This window comes from Pelodiscus sinensis, chromosome Z (genome assembly GCF_052426305.1).
Source record: "Pelodiscus sinensis isolate ZL-2025 chromosome Z, ASM5242630v1, whole genome shotgun sequence".
NCBI classification, from domain to species: Eukaryota; Metazoa; Chordata; order Testudines; family Trionychidae; genus Pelodiscus; species Pelodiscus sinensis.
In genome coordinates this window covers 13,592,044-13,611,740 of record NC_143085.1, presented here as the reverse complement: position 1 = coordinate 13,611,740, position 19,697 = coordinate 13,592,044, and the positions used below count along the sequence as shown (strand labels likewise).

Sequence of the window (19,697 nt, the reverse complement as noted above, 5' to 3'; positions counted from 1 at the left end):
TCGCCTTAGCCTGCAGGCTCCCTAGCCCAGAACACACCCACCCACGGGCCAGAGTGGTTTCTCCCAGCCGCTTCCCCTGCGTAGGACGCCGCGATGGTTTAAGCCAGTGGAGTCACGGGACGGAGGAGCCGGGCGGCCCCGGCAGCGCTCGGGTGGGCCGGTGGCGCGGGCGGCGGCCGGTGAGTGAGGGCTGTGGGCCCGCTGGCGAGCTCGGTCATAAAGCCCCTGGGGGACGCGGAGGCGGAGGCGGGGGGGGGGGGGCGCGTGAGGGGCGGTGTCCCGGCTCCGTGGGGCTGGGGCGTCTCCTACACGGAGGCTGACGGGGCCTGGCGCCCCCGCGGGGAATTCCGCTTGAGGCGGGAGCTGTGAGGAGCGGACCGGGGGGCGCCTCTGTCCGGGACTCAGACCCTCCCCCCCGGTTGCCGCGGGGGCTGGGTCCCTCGGCCCTGAGGGGCGATGTGACTCGGACATGCCCCGGGTGGCGCTGAGGCGGGGGCGGCCTGAGGCGGGCGTGCTCCCCTCCCCCGCCACCCCGACTGCAGGCTGTAGCTGGAGAGCTTCCTAGGGGGCGGCCCGCAGCACTGGGGTTTTGGACCGGGAAGAGGCCCGAGCTGCGGAGAATGGTCTCACATCTGCAGTGTGACCCGTCGGGGGAGGAAGAGGCAAGAGCTAGTAAAGTTCCGTGAGAGAGAGAGGGGTTAAAACCTCTCCTGCCCTACGGCATCTATCCAAACCAGGTGAAGGTCAGCACAGTTGCAGGAGCTTTGTATATTGATTGTCAGAGGATAATGCTGACTCCTTTTCCCCACCGACCCTCCTTTCCCCCATTTTAAATAGCAAAGGAGCCCCCCTCAGCACTCTTCTGGTCGTGCATGAAACAGCCTGGCTAATATTTGTCATGTGTGCCTCATTCTTGAATGTGTAGTGTAATGTTTTGTTTTATTAATTATATGCAGCCTGTGCTATGAGCTAGCAAAAGCATCGTCAAATAAGTTCTAGTGATGCTTGTAACCGAAGGTGGTGAGATCAGCAATGTTTTGTTGATCCTGTGAGAGTCTGTTCTGCAGGCTTGGATCAGTCCCAGAGAATTTGCAGTTGCCTATACAGATTCATTTTTTTTCTCTTGCAATGGACTGCTGCAGTGTGTCCCAGGAGTGGAGTTTGTAATACTGAGGGAGGGAAGGAGGCCCCTGCTGGGTTATATGCGGGGGACTGGTGTGTGTAACTGATAAGCCAAGACCTAATTTCCCACCCAGATATATATTATTTGTTCCTCTCTCTCTCTCATATATCTTTTGTGCCTCATATCTCATCAAATATCTTAAACTGTTTTATTAACTTAGTTATAAAGGTAAATTAAAAGCAGTTTCCTTTACAGGTAAAGATCTTTCATCCTCTTGAGGTTCAATCCCTTTGGAATTAAAGCAGTTGCTATAGAATTGGGCAATGCCAGTGTGACTCTAACCTCACTTCTCTCTCATTCCACTCATTATAGCAAAGAGAGAAAACAGGAACTGGCATTATGTCATCTTACACGAAAAGCTGTAATCCATTTGATGATGATGACGATGACAATGAAGGTTTGAAGCCCAGGAAGTGGAATTATGGCAATGACAACTTTAATGAACCTTCTGAAAGGCAACATGATGAGGCTACAGATAAACAGAGATATCTTCAGCAGGAAGTTCTGAGACGGGCTCAGGCTACAGAGGACAGCACTAATAGATCTCTTTCTCTCATTTATGAATCTGAGCAAGTTGGAGTAGCTACATCAGAGGTAAATTATTTATTTCTGTCAATAAGGGCTGGAATTAAACTTTACATAAATGTCCTTTTGATTAATTTAGTCACATATCAGATTGACCCAGAAATATTAACACTAAACAGATATCCAAATTGTAAATATTTAACCATCTATGTAACTTTCCACAGTATAATATCATGGGCCAGGATGTAAAATAGTGATTAATTAGTTAACCAGTTAAACATTAAACTTAATCAGTTAACCAGGGCAGGAGCATCTCACCCTTCCTTCACCCCTATTCTGCCCCCTCCCCTCCCCATCTGCAGACTGGGGTTCCTTTAGCCAGGCAGGAGCATTCCTTTAACCACCTAGGGCACAGCAGGCAGGGAGGCTACTCCAATCCCACCTGCTAAGAGTGAGGCGTACTGGTTAAAAATTCACATTCCTAAGAATGGGGCTAACGGAGTGCAGAATACAAGTTTTGATTGTGACAATTCATTTCATGCTGGGTGGCTTCAGTATTATTGATCCTTATTGCTCCACTGGTCTTATTAAATGTCTGACCGTGTACACAACCTTCAAACACCTGAAACCAAGGGGGCGGGGGGAAAGCTGGTAGTGGTGTCTTGTGGAGTTTGTTTGTTTTAAAGAAATCTAAGTTGCTGCTTCCTTGGCTTCTTTAAAGTCTTGAGGAAAGCATGCCTGAGTTCTTGCAGTAAAGCTTTCTTCTATGGGATTTGAGATTCTTATGACACCAGTATGATTTGTCATATTTCAGTAAAAATGCCAATTTAAAATTAGCAAAATATGTTTAGGTATTCTGTTGCCACAATTGTTTAATAAAAACTGTTGTCCTATCTGTGTTAAGTCTGACAGATTTCTGTTTCCTCTTAAATTATGTCCTGAACTAATATAGCACACTATGTAATGTTCTTACACTCCTCCCTGTTAATCAGGGTGGTTTCCCACTGCAGTAAATTGCCTTATGAAACTGGGGAACTTTCATTGCTGGAGATTTTTAAAAACAGGTTAGACAAACATCTGTCAGAGATAGTATAGACGTAATACTTAGTCCTGCCATAAGTACAGAGGACTGGATTAGATGAAGGGATCTTGAGAACTCCAGTCTTATGATTTCCTTTACGCCGATGGGGATAGTCGCTAATTTGGTCTTTTGGGCTGCCTCATTTGTCGAGGTAGGATGTTTATTCAAATAGTAGTAATTTGTGTATATTATCCTGAGAGAATATATGTACAAAAGTCATATAATTGTCTATAATAACTTAAATGACTTGATTTAGATAATGAACTCTTCAATATACACACCTTAAGAGGAAATAATAAAAATTCTCTTAATTGTGGAATGAAAAATCCAACCCCTATCACAACAATTTGGTCATTTTGGGAAAGCTCATAAATCTTATCTATCGATAGTTAGTCTCTAAAGTGCCATAGGACTACTCCATTGTTTGAAAATCTGACCAAAGTTTGGGGAGTAGGCCTGGTTTGAAGTTAATTGTAGACTGTCTAGTCCAGGGGTGTCCAAACTTTTTTCAAATTAACTATTTTATGCAAAGTTTATTGCAAACGGCATACTTTCCATTTCGTCACATGGATGACAAATCTAAACAGGTGTTAAATCACTCTGCCTTTCATATCTGAAGGCCAGATGAAAAAAAAAAAATCCAGGAAGCTGAAATATGTCAGGAACATTGTAAAGTACATTACATATTATTGGTAATAAAGGTTGTCTGTCAACTTTTAAGTTCAAAAAATATGAACAGGAACATAACACCAAGTATACATGTTGTGTCCAAATATATTTATAACTGATTTAGACCAACTGACATGAACTGAGATTTTACAATGTATTCATCTCAATACATATGGATTCGTTGGGGGCCATAAAAGATAGATATTGCCAAATTACCTGTGGGGCCGTATTAAACCGGAACACAGGCCGCAATTGGCCCGCGGGCCGGACTTTGGACATTACTGGTCTAGTCCAAACTGGTTGCTTGAGTGGGAAACAAGATAAAAAGAGACACTGTGGCTACGTCTACACTGGCCCCTTTTCCGAAAGGGGCATGCTAATTTTCAACTTCAGAATAGGGAAATCCGTGGGGGATATTTAAATCCCCCGCGGATTTCCCTATTCTGAAGTTGAAAATTAGCATGCCCCTTTCGGAAAAGGGGCCAGTGTAGACGTAGCCTGTGAGACACATCTAAAATTAGATAAACCTAGGAGAGATTGAAGCTTCAAGGGGTAGCTGAGTTAGTCTGTACAGGATAAACTTTAAAAACAACAAATGGGCTGGTAGCACTTTATAGACTAACAACATGTAAATGGTATCGTGAGCTTTCATGGGCACAGCCCACTTCTTCAGATGACCAGTTTTTTAGGGGAGATGATGGGTAGTAGTTCTGTTTTTAATTAATGCAATTCTGGCTGCATATCTTTTAAGACATTGAAATACCAAATTGCATGTCTGTGTGCTTTAGATTTTTAAAACAATATGCTCTAAAAATCAGTTAATGCAGGAAAGACTTCTTTAATGATGGTGGGTTTGTGTTTGTTTTTTGTTTTAATCAGTGGATTATTTCTGAATTATTTAGTGTGAAAATGATACCATTTATTAGTGAAAATGTGAACCATTTCACAATTCTAACAGCATTTCTTGCTTCACAGGTGTAGATTCTGCATTAGAATCATAGAACCATAGAGCTGGAAGAGACCTCAGGTCATCAAGTCCAGCCCCCTGCTCTAGGCAGGACCAATCCCAACTAAATCAACCCAGCCAGGGCTTTGTCAAGCCGAGACTTAAACACCTTAAAGATAATCTCTTTTCAGCTCTTTTACTTCCATGGAATATACCTTAGCAAGGACAGATAAAGGTGTGGGACCTGATAAAAATGATGACAGTAACAGGTTTCTGTATCTTGTTTACAATAGGTGGCAGGGAGTTGGCATTTCTTAATAAGAACTGTAGAGCTAATAAAGCTTATAGGTGCCTTGAGGTAGATTTGACAGCTCTTGATTTGACTGCCACAGGGCTGCATGCTTTAGAATTTCCTCAGGGAGAAAGAGGCACTTTTTGTTCAAGCATGTGTGTGTTCCCCCTCAGCATTTTTTGCTTTCTTTTTTGTTTCCCCTTTTTCACAGTTTCTAACACCCTGAAATGTAACTATAAAGCTCTTTGAGCCCTTTGTTAACTTTTTTACACATTTAATGCTGAAAACCAAATGAAGTGGATAAACTAATTTTGTTTCCACTTTTCTACTGAGCCTTGTACTAAGGAATACAAAAGTGAAACTAATTCTGCTGCTTCATATTTGTGGAGCAATAAGAAGCAGTCCCTTTGTGTGCTGAGCCACCGGGCTTAGCGAGCTGCTTGTTTGATTCCTGATCAGAACCTGTTTACTACCATTGGGTAAAGATTTACAAATATTTGTACTACAAAGTAAAGTGGTTCAAACCCTGACTGTTTGTTTCTACTTGTCACTTTCATCATCTACATTAGGAACTGGTGCATGCATAATCAAATTAGGGATGTTCAGTATTGGTTAATTGAATAGTTGATTGATGAATTCATATTGGTTACTGGACTATTCTATGGATCTGGGGGGTGGGGCCAGCAGCCAATGCACTACAGCTGCACTCCAAAGAGCCTCCTTGTTACTCCACACCGCTGTTTCTGTATCAGAGGTAGTAGGGCGGGGTGTTAGGTGGGAGCTGGTCCACGCGGGGGACATAGTTTAAAAACCAGCTCCTCTCGTGGACTGGCTGCCTGTTGCCCTGTGTTGCTGCCTTTTTATCAGAGGCAGCAGCATGGAGTGGCAACAGCCCCTGTTCATAGGGAGGGGATGTGCTCCTGAACCCGGCACAATCTGGACCTGAGCCAGACTGCCTGCCCACCTGACTTCTAATATACTTTAAATGCAGAGCTGCAATGGGGGTATGGTCCTGGACCTAGCTCAAGCCAGGACTAATTAGGCTGTTGGCCAGCCTGCTAAAAAATTTACTAGTGAGGGAAGCAGGGAATGCATGTAGTCTGTAGCATTAACCTAAAGCTTTTACTTATTGGTAAATCGACTACACTATTATATCCCTAAATCCAAATACAGTTTGAGACCGCAGAATCTAATGGATAAGTCAGTGGGCTAAGACCTAGGAAACCCTTGTTCTATTGTTATCTGTGCCGGTGACGTGCGGTGTGATCTTGCTCTCTTTAGACTATAAACTCTTCAGCAACTTCAGATTTGTGCAGTGGGCCACAACACCAGTTGAGGCCTCCAGGCACCAGCATAATACAAATAATTGCATAAAGGAGGGCTAGAAGGTGGAGAATGAGTTTAACATGTAAGAAAACTTAATCTATATTTATCATTGATTCTTATGAAAATCGTCCATTTACATTAATGAAAATTCTGCAGATGAAATGAGAATAAAATCTTAAATCTATATTCCTTCCACAAATGCTGTGTAGTTAAAAGTGGTGCTTAAGTTAATAATGAACCAGGAAATGAATTTTACATAAAATGTCCATCTGTATAATTAGAAGAAAAAAGTTAAGGCTACATCATATTAGAAGTAGCATGTTGAAGATGGAGGAGTGAACATATTTCATCTATATTGACATATGCATATGCAGGCCAAGAGGGTTTAACTCAAATTTCAGAAAGAAATCAGCCTTCTGATTTCCTGTTTCCACTTAACTGGCTTGCCTAAATAAGAACAGCATCTTAAATCTGTGACACTTTAAGCGTTTGTAGGATAAACCTATAACATCTAATGTGCTAAGGAGATGTATAGTAATACTTACAGACAGAAGGGGAAATGGATCTCTTGAAATCTTATTCTGAAATGTTAAAGCCATTGATGACAATCTATCCATTGACCTGACTACTTTTTTTTTCTATTTCCCTTTAGGAACTTGTGCGTCAGGGTGAGGCGCTAAAGCGCACTGAACGAATGGTGGATAAAATGGACCAGGATTTAAAGATCAGTCAAAGACACATAAACAGCATAAAAAGTGTCTTTGGTGGTTTTGTAAACTACTTCAAATCTAAACCTCCAGAAACTAAGCCTGAACAGAATGGGGCCCCTGAACACCAAGCAAACAGCAGGTGAGTAGAATTAGAATTTTAAGAGTGGTACTAGTCAGCTGAAATTGGCAGAGGCAGCAATGTATAGATGGGGCAAGGAGAGTTTTATTCATCCTTTTCCACTATTCCCATTGTCACATATTTGGGGGTGGGAGAGAGGTGTTCTGTCCTCCTCCTGCATGTGTCCCCCAACATGCTTGGACCTTGTCCCTGGAAGCACCCACAGTAATGTAAGGATGGAAGAACAAAACAGCCCCAATCTGGGTGTAGAAAGTGAGGGTTGCTGGGCAAACAAGACACAAGGCGGACGTGTCCTCCCTTTAGATTGTGCCCCTGTTTCCCTTCAGTATGGGGAGGTATGAGTTGTCTAAGGTTGGCAAGGAGACCTGCCTCTTAGAAGAGAAGTCTCACAAACTGATTCCATGCACTGCAGGATGTAGACAAAAACACTACTTCATGATGCCCCTCTTTTAACTGAAATATCTTTCTTGAGATGGTATGTAAGGCCACTGTTTCCTCTTCTATTCTGAACCCTTCATAAAATCTACCTGCACAACTTAAAAGTAGCCAGCATGCTTTAGTTTAAATAACATAGTCTCCATTCTGTGTTCCATGAAGTGTATTTGCTTCACTGTGTAAAGGTGTTCTTTCTGACTTGTACTCTGTTGTTCTGTCTATGAAGTTGAACCCCAATTCTGCACTTGAGTCTGCATAGGCACTAGAGTCAGTACGGGCCAGATTGCCTAGTATTGCCGCAGGTTTGTATTGATGCATGTAGATCTACTTCCGAGTGATGAGAAAATTGAATAGTTAAAGCATTTGAAGACAAAAGCGATTGGTTTTTTTTGTGTTTGGTTTGGTTTCGGGGAGGGATAGCTCAGTGGTTTGAGCATTGGCCTGCTAAACCCAGGGTTGTGAGTTCAATCCTTGCGGAGGCCATTTGGGACAAAAAAAATTTCAGGGATGGTAAAGGCGGGGGACTGGACTCGGTGACCTTTCAAGGTCCCTTCCAGTTCTAGGAGATAGGCAATCTCCATTAATTTTATATATTAAATATGGTTGAATTTGTGCTAAGAATGATTTTCATATTATCTGGAAAGTTTCTGTAATGGGAACGGTGCATAGACTTGTAGCTGTACAACCTTGTAAATAGTGTGATTTTTTTTTTTTATTTTATTTTAAAGGAAATCTAGAGGTAGAACCCTGCCAAAATCAAGCATACTGAAAAACTCCCACTTACATATCCTGTGGCCTCGTGTATTTCTCTTCCACTTTACTAACATCTCTGAATGAATAAAAACAAAAGTTAAGCTGACTTTTTTAGAAGAGAACCATGTCACATTCACTTTCAGAGCAGGAATGTGTGAATTACAGAGCAACATTGTATGTGTATTGTTTTGGGTGAGGGGGGTGGAGCAAGTGAGTTTATGATATTTGGCTATTTGCCTTGGTGAGTACCTATACTGATAAAGACTGAGGGCTTGAATCTGTTTCCACTAAACTTTGTAGGAATTTTGTATTGATTTCAAAGAGAGCATTATTGAGCCCTGAAAGATTAAAAATGAATGCCAGTAAACTTCTATGAGAGAAAGGGGTCTGGTTCTAAATACGAAGCAGTTTGTTGTCCTTAAAGGAATTTGGAGTCTAATCCTATTTAATGGATACAGAATTCAACCAATGGTTACTAAAAATATTTCCTTTTTTTTCTTCTTTCCCTTCTTTTTACCAGATTAAAAGAAGCCATGGTTTTTAGTAAAGAACAGGAATCAAAGTACCAAGAAAGTCATCCAAATTTAAGGAAGCTGCGTAATTCTGGTTTGTTAACATATGTATTTTTGTCAGTGGCTTTGAGAGTACATTACATAGCTTAGACCTGTATCTATTTAGCATTCATGGTAAGAATTTTCATCACATAGAAATACTAACAATAAAAAGTTAAGAAGCTTGCAAGATTCAGTATTTTCTTTCCTTATGCATATGCAGCATAAGCAATTAAAAAACAGCTGCCTTGTATGTTCAAGAGTAGCCATATCCTGTGTCTATCAAATGATTAAAAATGGTTCAGAAAAATGGTTCCGTTTGGGAACCCATGCACTAGAGGATACAAACAGCTGCTTTGTGACTTGCCCTTAAAGGGCACTGCTTGGCTTTTGTGGCTTAAGCCCAGTTTTTTTTTCTTGCTAAGTAATAGAAAGGAACACAGAGGACTTGAATTACTATTTCAGTTTACAACCAGGTAATTAACTTGCAAACATGGGTCTCTGCAAATCATAAAGCCAGAGCTACTGACAGAGATGTTGGATTGAATATACTAGGTGTCCGTGAGAGTCAGATGACTGAAAGCCAGCTGTCAGTCAGCTAGGGTAATAGGAGCTTTGCTAGTACTGAACCATTCTTTTGTGTGTAAGGTCTAAAAGCATCTATGTTGTTAACAGACTATGACTTAAGTGGAACCAGTTTGGAATCTTCTGCTCAATCCGAAGTTTATCCAAAGAATCAACATCTCCGAGCTTACCACCAGAAAATTGACAGCAACTTAGGTGAGTTAGAAATTGAAGCTAATGTAACTTAACTTCCATATCTTGCTATTCAAAGCCTGAGAACTCGGACCAGTCTGTATCCAGCTATTTGTTTGCCTAAAACTTTGTTTAGTTTACAAACAGACTTTTGATCATAAAAGATCCTCTGTGCATGCTGTCCCTATTTCAAAAGTTTCTGCCTGGTAGATCTGTTACTACATGCTTCAGGCTAATCTTAATGATTGAGCCCCACCATGTTTCGCATATACCATAAATAGTACGTACACTTCTGGTCCAAAAAGAATTTTGACTAGATAACACAGGTTAGCAACAGATCGAATTAAAAATGCTTTTCACATAAAACTAACTCTTTATTGGAACTGATCAAGATTGTTGCAATAATATAAATCTGTAGGGAAACTAACATCTACAAGGAGGCATCCCTACTGGGGTCTCTATTGTCTGTTCTTCTCTGGTTTTTATTTCAGTATTGGGATTTCATGAAGGCAAAAACAATTATTAAAAAATGTTTGGTTACTGGACTGCTGAACAATTCTTTTTATAACGTGCCATTTATTTTTCATCCATTTAGATTCTGAAGTCTTTACAAATTCTTAACTTTAATGAGCTTAAAATGTAGACAAAACCAGAAAAAAATGGAAGGAATGAAAGCCTTAATGTTCTGTATCAAATGTCTCTCGTATTCTGACTTGGAAAGAGTGGTATGGATGAAAACAAATACACAAAGAATTCTATTCTCAACCCACTTTGAACTTGTTAGTTTTTAAAACATTTGTGGTAACCAATTGTGCGGTAAACTTCTTTTCTGCAAATACAGTACTTCAAAGACAACATTCTAGCATATGGGGGCGCACACACACAGACACACATACACTTTTGTACCTTATGAAAATAAATACTCTAAAAGCTGGATATGGAAATTAGGTTTACTGCAAGCATTGGAGTTTTATAGAAGTAACTATTTTATTTCTGTGTATTTTGATCTTTTTCACAATAAACTGAGCCTGCTCATGTTCAAGTGTCAGATGTACAGAGGCATGCAAAATAGATTCATCTTTAAAGGAAGAAAGTTAACATGTTTAAATATTTTACACTTGAAAAATATGTTTAGTTTATAAAGAATAAATGATAACTAAATTTAATGTCTTGTAGCTTACTACATTCACACTTTGAGCAACAAAAGAGATTAGTCACTTTTTCTAGTAGTAATGTACTACTAGTCTTGTAACATTTGTATTGCAAATATTGTGGAGGAATAATTAGTTTTTTCACTGATTTTTTTTTTTTTTTTTTTTTTTTTTTGTTTAAGGTTTTTGAGTGCAATTTGACAGTATACATTTAAATGGCACCTATCTCTTGTAATTCCTACTGTTTGACCCTTCCTTCTCCTTCTCTCCATTGGCAGGTGAAATGTCGGATGGGCTGAGCCGTCTGAAAAACCTGGCTCTGGGTCTACAGACAGAAATTGAAGAGCAGGATGACATTCTTGACCGGCTAACCAAAAAAGTAGATACACTGGATGTCAATATTACAAGCACTGAAAGAAAAGTCCGTCAACTTTAAAGACTTCTCAGAAATTCTTTCCTTCAGTGTAAGGTCTTATATGATTATCTTGCTGGGGCTTTTTTTGGGTGGGGGAAGGTATTGTTTTGGTTTTAAATCTTGGGCAATATCCATTTCTTTCTTTGTAAGTGACTTACACTCCAGAGTCTGCAATTTTAATGATAGCTAATACAAGACCTTAAAACACTTCTTGATGTATACAGAAGTGTATGTTGGACAGGACATCTTTCTGCATCTGGTTTGAGATTCATGCCTTCACTGTGGATGTCCACTCATATGTCATGTGCATGTAGGACTTTTCAGTGTTTCAGTGCCGTTTCCCCTAAAGCTATGGCAAAGATAACCGAATAGTACAGAATGTACTGTTTGTTTCAGAACAAATGGTTGCCAGTTGTAATTATTTTTAAACAGGCATATGTACACATACAGATTACCACCTGTAAAAATATTTCTGAATGATGTCCCCTAGCATTTCTCTGTGGGTTCCTAAAGAATCTCAGAAGTCTCCAGGCAATTGGATTAGTTGTTAAATGTGACATGCAGTGTTGTGTTCCCCTTCTGCCTTGGAGGAAGTGTCAACTAATCCCCTTCAGTATTGTCAAGATTATCACAAAATACTGATCTTGAAGGCTCCAATCCTGAAATCTTTCCTCTATTGCAAACAGGCACAAGTAACTTTACATTTTTAGACCCTGATTCTGCACATTCAAATATCCTCCACCAATGTTGGTGGTTGTTCTTTTTCATGTGCTGCCTTTTGGCAGCCTACTAAGTAGGTAATTATTTGAACAGCAGCAACTGTTAGAAATGGAGATATGGACTAGTATTTCAATTTCTAAATTTTTTTTCTCAAATAAGAAAGGTGGAGTGGGGCGTTCATGCCTGTAGTCTTATGTTACTTCACCTCCATCACCACTGTTGAAAAATTAAACTTGTACCTACATGCTTTTCAGTTCTCTGGCTTTGCAGTTCTGATTTTCTGCAGAAGACAAATGCCTTTATTTCAGTTTTTGAAATCCAAACTGTCTTTCCCCCTGCTGTTTTTTTTCCCCCTTAAGCCTTAGTAAATAACACTGTTGAACAAAAATCACTTCAATTCTACCATCTTGGGAAAGTAACAACCAAAAGGCCATCATCTACCTGATCTGGTGACCTCTGTAAAATGAGCTGGTAATGTCTGTTCAAATCTTATGAGGTAAGCATCCATATCACAAAATCATCCCCATATTTGATAGTAAGAACCTTGTCAGCAGTCGCAGCAGTGAGGCCAGCAAATTTAAAAACCTGCTCACTGCAATAGATCCCTACAGATGGCACATTGATTGGCACTGTGGGGAATCATGTACACAGTTGCCTGTACTGCATGATGTGTTGATAAATAGAAAACTTTGTTTTCTGGCTCTGTTAATTTGGCACCTTTCATGATCAAATTCACACTTTTTAAAAAAAAAGACTTGTTCAGATGGTTAAAAATCCCATCTTCTGACACACTCCCTCTAGCTTAGAGAGGACTTAGAATTTTCAACCTTCTTGTTCTATACAGTCTAGGTAGGAAGGTGAAGCATTAAACCATCTGTTAGGGGCAATGTTACTTCTCTAGGTCTCCTGGTAATTACATTCCCAGATGTGAAACCATTCAAAAACTAGTTTATGCTTCACTTTGCAAAGAAAGTGGCTGCTGCCAGCAGGAAATACACAGTTGCCAATTGCAATAGTATACTGCCATGTATTTCATTACCTTTCATTTTCTCTTTATCTGCCTTTTGGAAGTTTGAAAGCCTGTTACTACCTACAGATCTTCTCCCCCTTGTTTATACATACCATGACAACTTCTTTTCCTCACTATAAGGATATTCATCAATGATAAGCTGTCTCTTAATATTAAGGCATTTATTTATGAAGTAACTGGTGTCATTAACTTGTAAAAAGCTGAAAGTATGTGAGGGGAAGGAAGAATGTAATATTTGTCCTATGTACATTTGGCTTAAGTAATCTTTGAAAAACAATGTGGGGAGGTTAGGGTGGGTGTGGGGTTTTTTTTTTTTTTTTTTTTTTGGTGCTATAGACTTCCAGAACAAGAGCTGATTGACAGGCATCTTTATTTTATGGGTCTAAGCTGTGTGTGTATGTATTCTATCCTGAGTTTTAAAACTGTGCAAAATTCTAGTAAATTGGTAACATTATTCTATTTTTGAAATCTGCCTTCATGTGTATGTGCTTACCCCTCAACTAGACTTTTCCTAAAGGAAGACATTGGTAATCTGTGTGCAGGCTGAATAGTTTTCTCTATTGAGTTGTAGCTAATGAAGAAGAATCTAGTGATGAGATTGTGTATATTGAAATCAAGAGGAAAGACAGGGCTTGGATATGAACAATGATAGCATTGCATTTGTTAGTTTCTCAGATGCCTTTCTGACATACATTATATTTCTTCTTAAACTAAATTATTTCATTAAAAGATAACCTTTTCTTTTTAATAAAGTAACTTTATCAACCTTACTAAAATCTGCTTGTGTCCTTAGCGGAGAGAACCTTGTTGTAAGAAATCAAATTTTCTAAAAGCTAAAGCAGATTTTTACACATTTCAAACCAGAACTCAGATTAGATGGGAGTTCTACAAAGGACTAATTCCTCATCTCTTTACTCAACCCCGTTCACTTTTGCCAATTGGTGACATCTGCAGTTATTTCTTTATTGTTTAGGGGCTTCCTGTTCTTCTAACTTCTGTGATCCTATTTTAAAGGCTTGCTTTCTACATTAGGACTGTTTTGTAGGAATGTGAGTTGTGTTTAACCATAAATTAAAATCTCCTACAAGCTGAACTCTTTTTTTTTTTCCCCTAGCTTTCATAGAAAATGCAACTGTGGGCTGCTAAAGAACATATTGTAAATGTTAACCTCATGAAGATAACAGTGCTGTATTTTGTAATACAGTGATGAAATTCTTGCTAAAATTACATTTTTTTTACAAAAGAGGAAATAACTGAAAAGCTGACTTACTTTCTTTCTTAGAAATGTTTTCCTAGCCATGCTGCTGAAAGTTTATTTTCTGTAATTAGTTTTAGCTCTTGCATCTACAATGCCATTTCCTCTTTCTCTCAAATACCATGGAGAAATTCATCCTCTCATATTGGCTTAAGCTTTTTTGGAAATGATTATGCAAGTTTACTACGGTGTGCCATTTATACCAACTACTCTGCTTAAGTGTGCTTTTATCAGGGTAGTTCCATTGTAGCAGAACATATCTGGTGACACTGTAGACAAAGCAATGTTAATTGGCTTGAGTGGAAACCAGCATTAAATTTCAAAGTAAGGTTGCAAAATCTTCTCTGCTGGCATCTTTATAAAGTAATACAGACTGCCGCCTAGGAAGATTTCTTCTTCAAATATGGTTCACGGTATTACAAATATTCAGATTTTTTTTCCTCTTCCTGAGCATAGATTTGACCGTGAGTAGCCTTTTTAAAAATTAAATCTGTACATTAGCTTCTTATATCTATAAAACTGTTCTTGAACAGTCAACCCAAACTTCACTAAATCTAGGGCAGCCAAGATGTAGGGCTACAAGGCTTTGTTCTTACACTAGGAACTGCACAGGCTAAGCCTCACTAAAAACATTGGACACAGAGGTTTGCCTGCATGATGCCCAATACAAGGTCATGACCTATGACTTTGTATCTATATACAGAATGTCTAAAAAACTTTTGCTGTATTGAGGCTACTGCATTTAGGTCATATGCAAACAGTACTCTCTGAAATTTAGCTTGTGCCTAAAATTTCAGATTTTTTACATGATTTAAATGAAAATATTTTGCTGCCTCATAGCTTTTGTGAAGTGTTTGCCTGGTGTAGAACTAGGGAATAGAAAATACACTTTCCAGCTGTTCAGCTTTCAGAGAAAACTGACTGTTCCTTTTTTCCGATGGATAATTCCATTGGAAAGAACATTTTTGGCTTTGAAATTTGTAAGACATCAGCATTACAGTAGTGATTATTTGACCACACCCTGGCTTTATTAACAGTAACATAATTGTACACCTCACAGATGTAATGCTTTTTTATGTAAGCAAAATTTAATTTTTGCTTCCTTTTTAATGAAAGATTAAACTGGATTGTAATTCAGCAATTTAAGATGTCAAATGGAATCTATTTTGAACAGTGAAATGCTCAATAAAGGTGGTTGTGTATGAAAACTTTTACATTTTATTTCCAGGATAAGAATATTGTTTTCAGATGTTGAAAACAGTCAAGATATGTTTACTGTATTTTTTTTCTAGTTAAAGGATATTCTTTAATGGAAATATTTCCATTATACATTCTGTTCTGTCCTGTCCATTCCCAACAGTGCTTAATGTGGTGACACTCTTAGGAACTGCAGTTCGAAAGGAGATGCTTGAACAAATTATATAATTTCACCAGTCATTTCTTGCAGAATGACAAAAATAAGAATAGAGGGAATAACTAGGATTTCCAATTCATGGGTCTATTGCGATTTCTGTGCTTAGAAGCAGATGTTTTTGAGGGTGGGATGAAACAGTTGAAGTTCTACCTGACCCTGTGATGTTCACATCAGACCCTGAATTGTGAGGTTTGGCATGCCCAGTTAACATTGATAACTTTAATGATTGGTAATAAAATGCAGACTTTATTTTAAAAAAAATCAATATAAAAATTGTCATAGTATTTTAATTTAGCAATGAATATCACTGGCTGGCTAGATCTTGTTAAAGGGGCAGTTCTTTAGAAATAAGGCAGTCAGATTATGCAGCATGCTGCAAGATCTAAACCAGCAGGCATGTAGTGGAGGGCATGGTCCCAAGTCTAGTCACACGAGTATTTTTCCAATGAGCCTGTAACCTTGGTGGTGATGTTACTTGTATTTTGGGAAAGTAATGTGGATTTTAGTAGTCTCTGTATGATAGGCCTTTAAATACCTTAGTGCCACAAGAAAGAGCCTTAGAAGGTCCTATTGCAAGGAACTCTCGGTAGAAATGAGGCAGTTCTTAGAAGAATCAGAATGATGCTTACAATTAAAGATCTGCTACCTGTAAAATTCTAGCTATTGGTTTGTCCCTTAGCATGGATCTCCTACAAATAGGAGATGAAAGTCTCTGTCATCCCACCTTTACAAAGGGAGCACACACTTCATAGGGTTGAAAGACCCCATTAGGTCATTGAGTCCAACCCCCTGCAGGACCAGTCTCCTCTAAATCATCCCAGCCAGGACTCTGTCAAGCCAGGATTCTAGGGATGGATATTCCACCACTTCCTTAAGTAGCCCATTCCAGTGTGTCACCACCTTCCTAGTGAAACCATTTTCCCTAATAGCCGACCTAGACCTCTCTCCCTGTAACTTGAGACCATTGCTCCTTGTTCTGCCGTCTGTCACTACTGAGAACATCCTTTCTCCAGCCTCTTTGGAACCTCCCTTCAGGTAGTTTAAAGATTGCTATCAAATCCCCCTTCACTCTTCTATTCTGTAGACTAAATAAGCCCAATTCCCTCAGACTCTCCCCATGAGTCATGTGCTCCAGCTCTCTTAATCACTTTTCTTGCCCTCTACTAGACTTTCTCCAATGCATCCACATCCTTTCTGTAATGGGGGGCCTAGAATTGGGCACAACACTCCGGATGTGTTCTCACCAGTGCTGAATAAAGAGAAATATTCACTTCCCCAGATCTGCTGGCAATGCTCCTACTAATGTACAGGTGCACTCTGAACTACATGCAAATGAAAATAAAAGAACTCTGGCAGGCCTACACCAAGGCCAGGCAGAAAAGTTCCTGCTCTGGGGCAGCACATCTCACGTGCCACTACTACAAGCAGCTAGATGCTATCCTGGGAGAGGGACTGGTCACCTTCTCCCCCCCCCCCCTCGTCCTTGACTCCAGACAGGACTCCCCTGGTGTCAGCCTCCATGAGGGTGGGGTTGTGGAGGAGGAGAAGGCCGATCTGGACATCATACCTGCCAGCCAGGAGATTGTCATCTGACTGGAGCCAGTTTCCACTGTCCCAGGATGTTTCCCAGGGCTTGGATAAACCTGGGGAAGACAGTTCAGGTGAGTTCTATCACTTTCCCTATATGCATGCGGCAGTGAGGAGCAGCCAATATACTGACCCCCCTCCTCCCTCGCTCTAGTCCAGGACAATGATTTACATTTTCTTTTCCAAAGAACAAAAATTAAGGACTCGAGCAACAACAGGTAAAACTTCTAGTGGCATGTAACTGAATAAGAACAATTCAAAGATTTGGACAGAAAATTGATAAGTGTTGTGAAATTGTGTACTTTTGTTGGGAGTATATACAAAATTAAATCTTTCAACGTAGAGAAGAGATATATTCTTGTCATGTTTCTGTGATGATTTTAAAATGATTAAGTTAGCCATTGACCATATATTATAGCAGCCCAGCTTGTTTTGATGAAATTTAAAATAAAAGTAACTGCTTTCCCATTTTGATACCTCTTTCTGCAGTGTATCATGACTGGAGTGTTGTCAAATGAAGAATCTGGGAGAGACCAGCCGGAAGGGATAACTTGAAAATCTGCTGACAAGAAGTAATTAAAGGCAATATTGGGATATAGTGAAAGATGAAAAATGTTAACTCACCAGAAATATCAAAAATAAACATCAGCTACTGTAGTGTCTCTGAAGTAAATTCTCTGGTGTTTCGCACAGCTATCATCTAAAGAAAACAGATGGACTATAAAACGTGTGACCGAACAAACTGACAGATCAGAGTCTGATCTTCAAGAACTTGTTCATAATATCTTTCCTGGAAGATCTGGAAGTTACTGAGGAATTGTTGGGAGGATCTATGGAAATAATTTCTACTTAAAAAAACTGTTCATGTCAATTAATTCCCTTCTTTCATGCACACAGAGTCCGGACTGGTGGTGGAAATAAACTTTACGGGACTGTAGGAAACTTAGCTACTCTTCTGATAAGCAGATAACTCAATAACTAAAATCATGCCAGACCAAGGATTTTGCTGGACCATAGAATGCTGGGCTAGAGGGCTACGTCTACACTGGCAGCTTCTTCCGCAAGAACTCTTTTGTGGAAGAGTTCTTGTGCAAAAACTCTTCCAGAAGAGAGCGTCTACACTGGCATGTGCTTTTGCATAAGAGCATCCATGCCAGTGTAAACTCTCTCTTGCGCAAGAAAGCTCTGATGTCCATTTTAACCATAGGGCTTCCTTGCGCAAGAAACTTATGTTGCCTGTCTACAGTGGCCTCTTGCATAAGAACAGTGCACTTCTCGCACCAGTGTAGACACAGCTGAGAATTTCAACCTATAGTATCCCTGGGGCACAGGCATCTTAATAATGATCATTTATATGTGCTGAAAACAGCTCTAGATGCACAGTAGCTAAAAGACCTATGCTTTGTCCATAGTAACTCTATCACTGGTATGAGAATCAGTGGGACACTTTTTTAAAAAGGGTATATAGCCAGGCCTGGGGGAGAGGGATGTTCAGCACACATTCTGATTCTTATTTGACAATTTGGCAGTGAAAATATGTAGAATCTTCAGCTGCAGTCTGTACCACTTGAGGCTGTATTAAGACTTCACACTCAAGTAATATTTTGTCCAGTAGAGGGCATTGGATACATACTACCAAGTCCATTTATAAGTGCTATTTTGATAATATGTCACCAAACTAGCAAAGGGGACTACGGATCTGCAAATTATACAGTTTCTAGCTTTCAGGTGACCTTGAAGAGGGGTACTCAAGTGCAGTGGGAACTCAAGAAGGAGCACGTTAAAGGGGTATTGTATCTTCTAAAGAGAGTGTTAAGATGCCTGATTTTTGGGAAGAAGGATGAGGTGTCTTGTGCTATTAGCTGTTTCAGTTAAATAAAAGCTTTTCCATGGGATAAATGCTATTGTCCTAAGGCAGGAGTCTCAAATTCCTCATCAGTGGGCCACTTGTAGCCTATATGCTTCCCTAATCCAGCCCATGAAATATTTTGAAAAAGTTATTTAATCAGGTTCGTGTGACCACCAGTATGGGAACAAAGAGTGGTGGCCAGCATGCAGGGACTCACTCAGGCACATTGCTGCCAACAGTACCCAAGCACGCAGTGCTCGCAAAGTTCTGGCTGCAGAGGGTGCCGCTTGATCAGGGAAGCCATGCTGGCTGCCTCTGCCACCATGTTAACCATGGTGGCTAGGGAGCTGCCCAAGCAGACATGCTTCAGCTGCCAACAGGCGAGGCCAGTGGGTTTTGCTTTCAGGGGCAGGGAATCCCAGGACAAGAGCATGGATGTTAGTGGGGGTGGTAGTGAGGGAGGTGGGATCCCACTGCAAAAGCACAGATAAAAGGGGAGACACCCACCATGAGGATATGGGAGTGTCAGGGTGAGGACTCAGTTTCATGTCTTTTGTAAGATCATAGAGCTGGAAGAGACCTCGGGAGGTCATCAAGTCCATCCCCCTGCCCAAGGCAGGACCAATCCTATCTAAATCAACCCAGCCAGGGCTTTGTCAAGCTGAGACTTAAAAACCTCTAGGGATGGAGATTCCACCACCTCTCTAGGTAACCCATTCCAATACTTCACTACCCTCCTAGTGAAATAGTTTTTCCTAATATCCAACATAGACCTCTCCCACTGTATCTTGAGGCCATTACTCCTTGTTCTGCCATTCGTCACTACTGAGAACAGCCTTTTTCCAGCCTCTTTGGAACCTCCCTTCAGGAAGTTGAAGGCTGCTATCAGATCCCCCCTCACTTTTCAATT

At 40.2% G+C, this 19,697-nt stretch overlaps 1 protein-coding gene across 3 annotated transcripts; it reads left to right on the top strand.

The window, feature by feature from the left end:
• Window positions 1-36: 36 nt before the first annotated feature.
• Window positions 37-18,837, top strand: SNAP29 (synaptosome associated protein 29). Of its 3 annotated transcripts, none has more exons than XM_025190539.3 (7): window positions 37-179; window positions 1,496-1,777; window positions 6,675-6,871; window positions 8,580-8,665; window positions 9,286-9,390; window positions 10,796-10,981; window positions 17,428-18,837. In XM_025190539.3, exons 2-6 carry the CDS (start codon window positions 1,523-1,525, stop codon window positions 10,951-10,953), a joined length of 801 nt encoding a protein of 266 aa, XP_025046324.2. In that variant the 5' UTR covers window positions 37-179; window positions 1,496-1,522; the 3' UTR covers window positions 10,954-10,981; window positions 17,428-18,837. The 3 variants fall into 3 exon arrangements, with proteins under 3 accessions (XP_025046324.2, XP_089631353.1, XP_075754363.1); XM_089775227.1 differs by lacking the exon at window positions 17,428-18,837 and adding an exon at window positions 13,797-13,917; XM_075898248.2 differs by lacking the exon at window positions 17,428-18,837 and having other exon boundaries at window positions 39-179; window positions 10,796-13,917.
• Window positions 18,838-19,697: the final 860 nt, after the last annotated feature.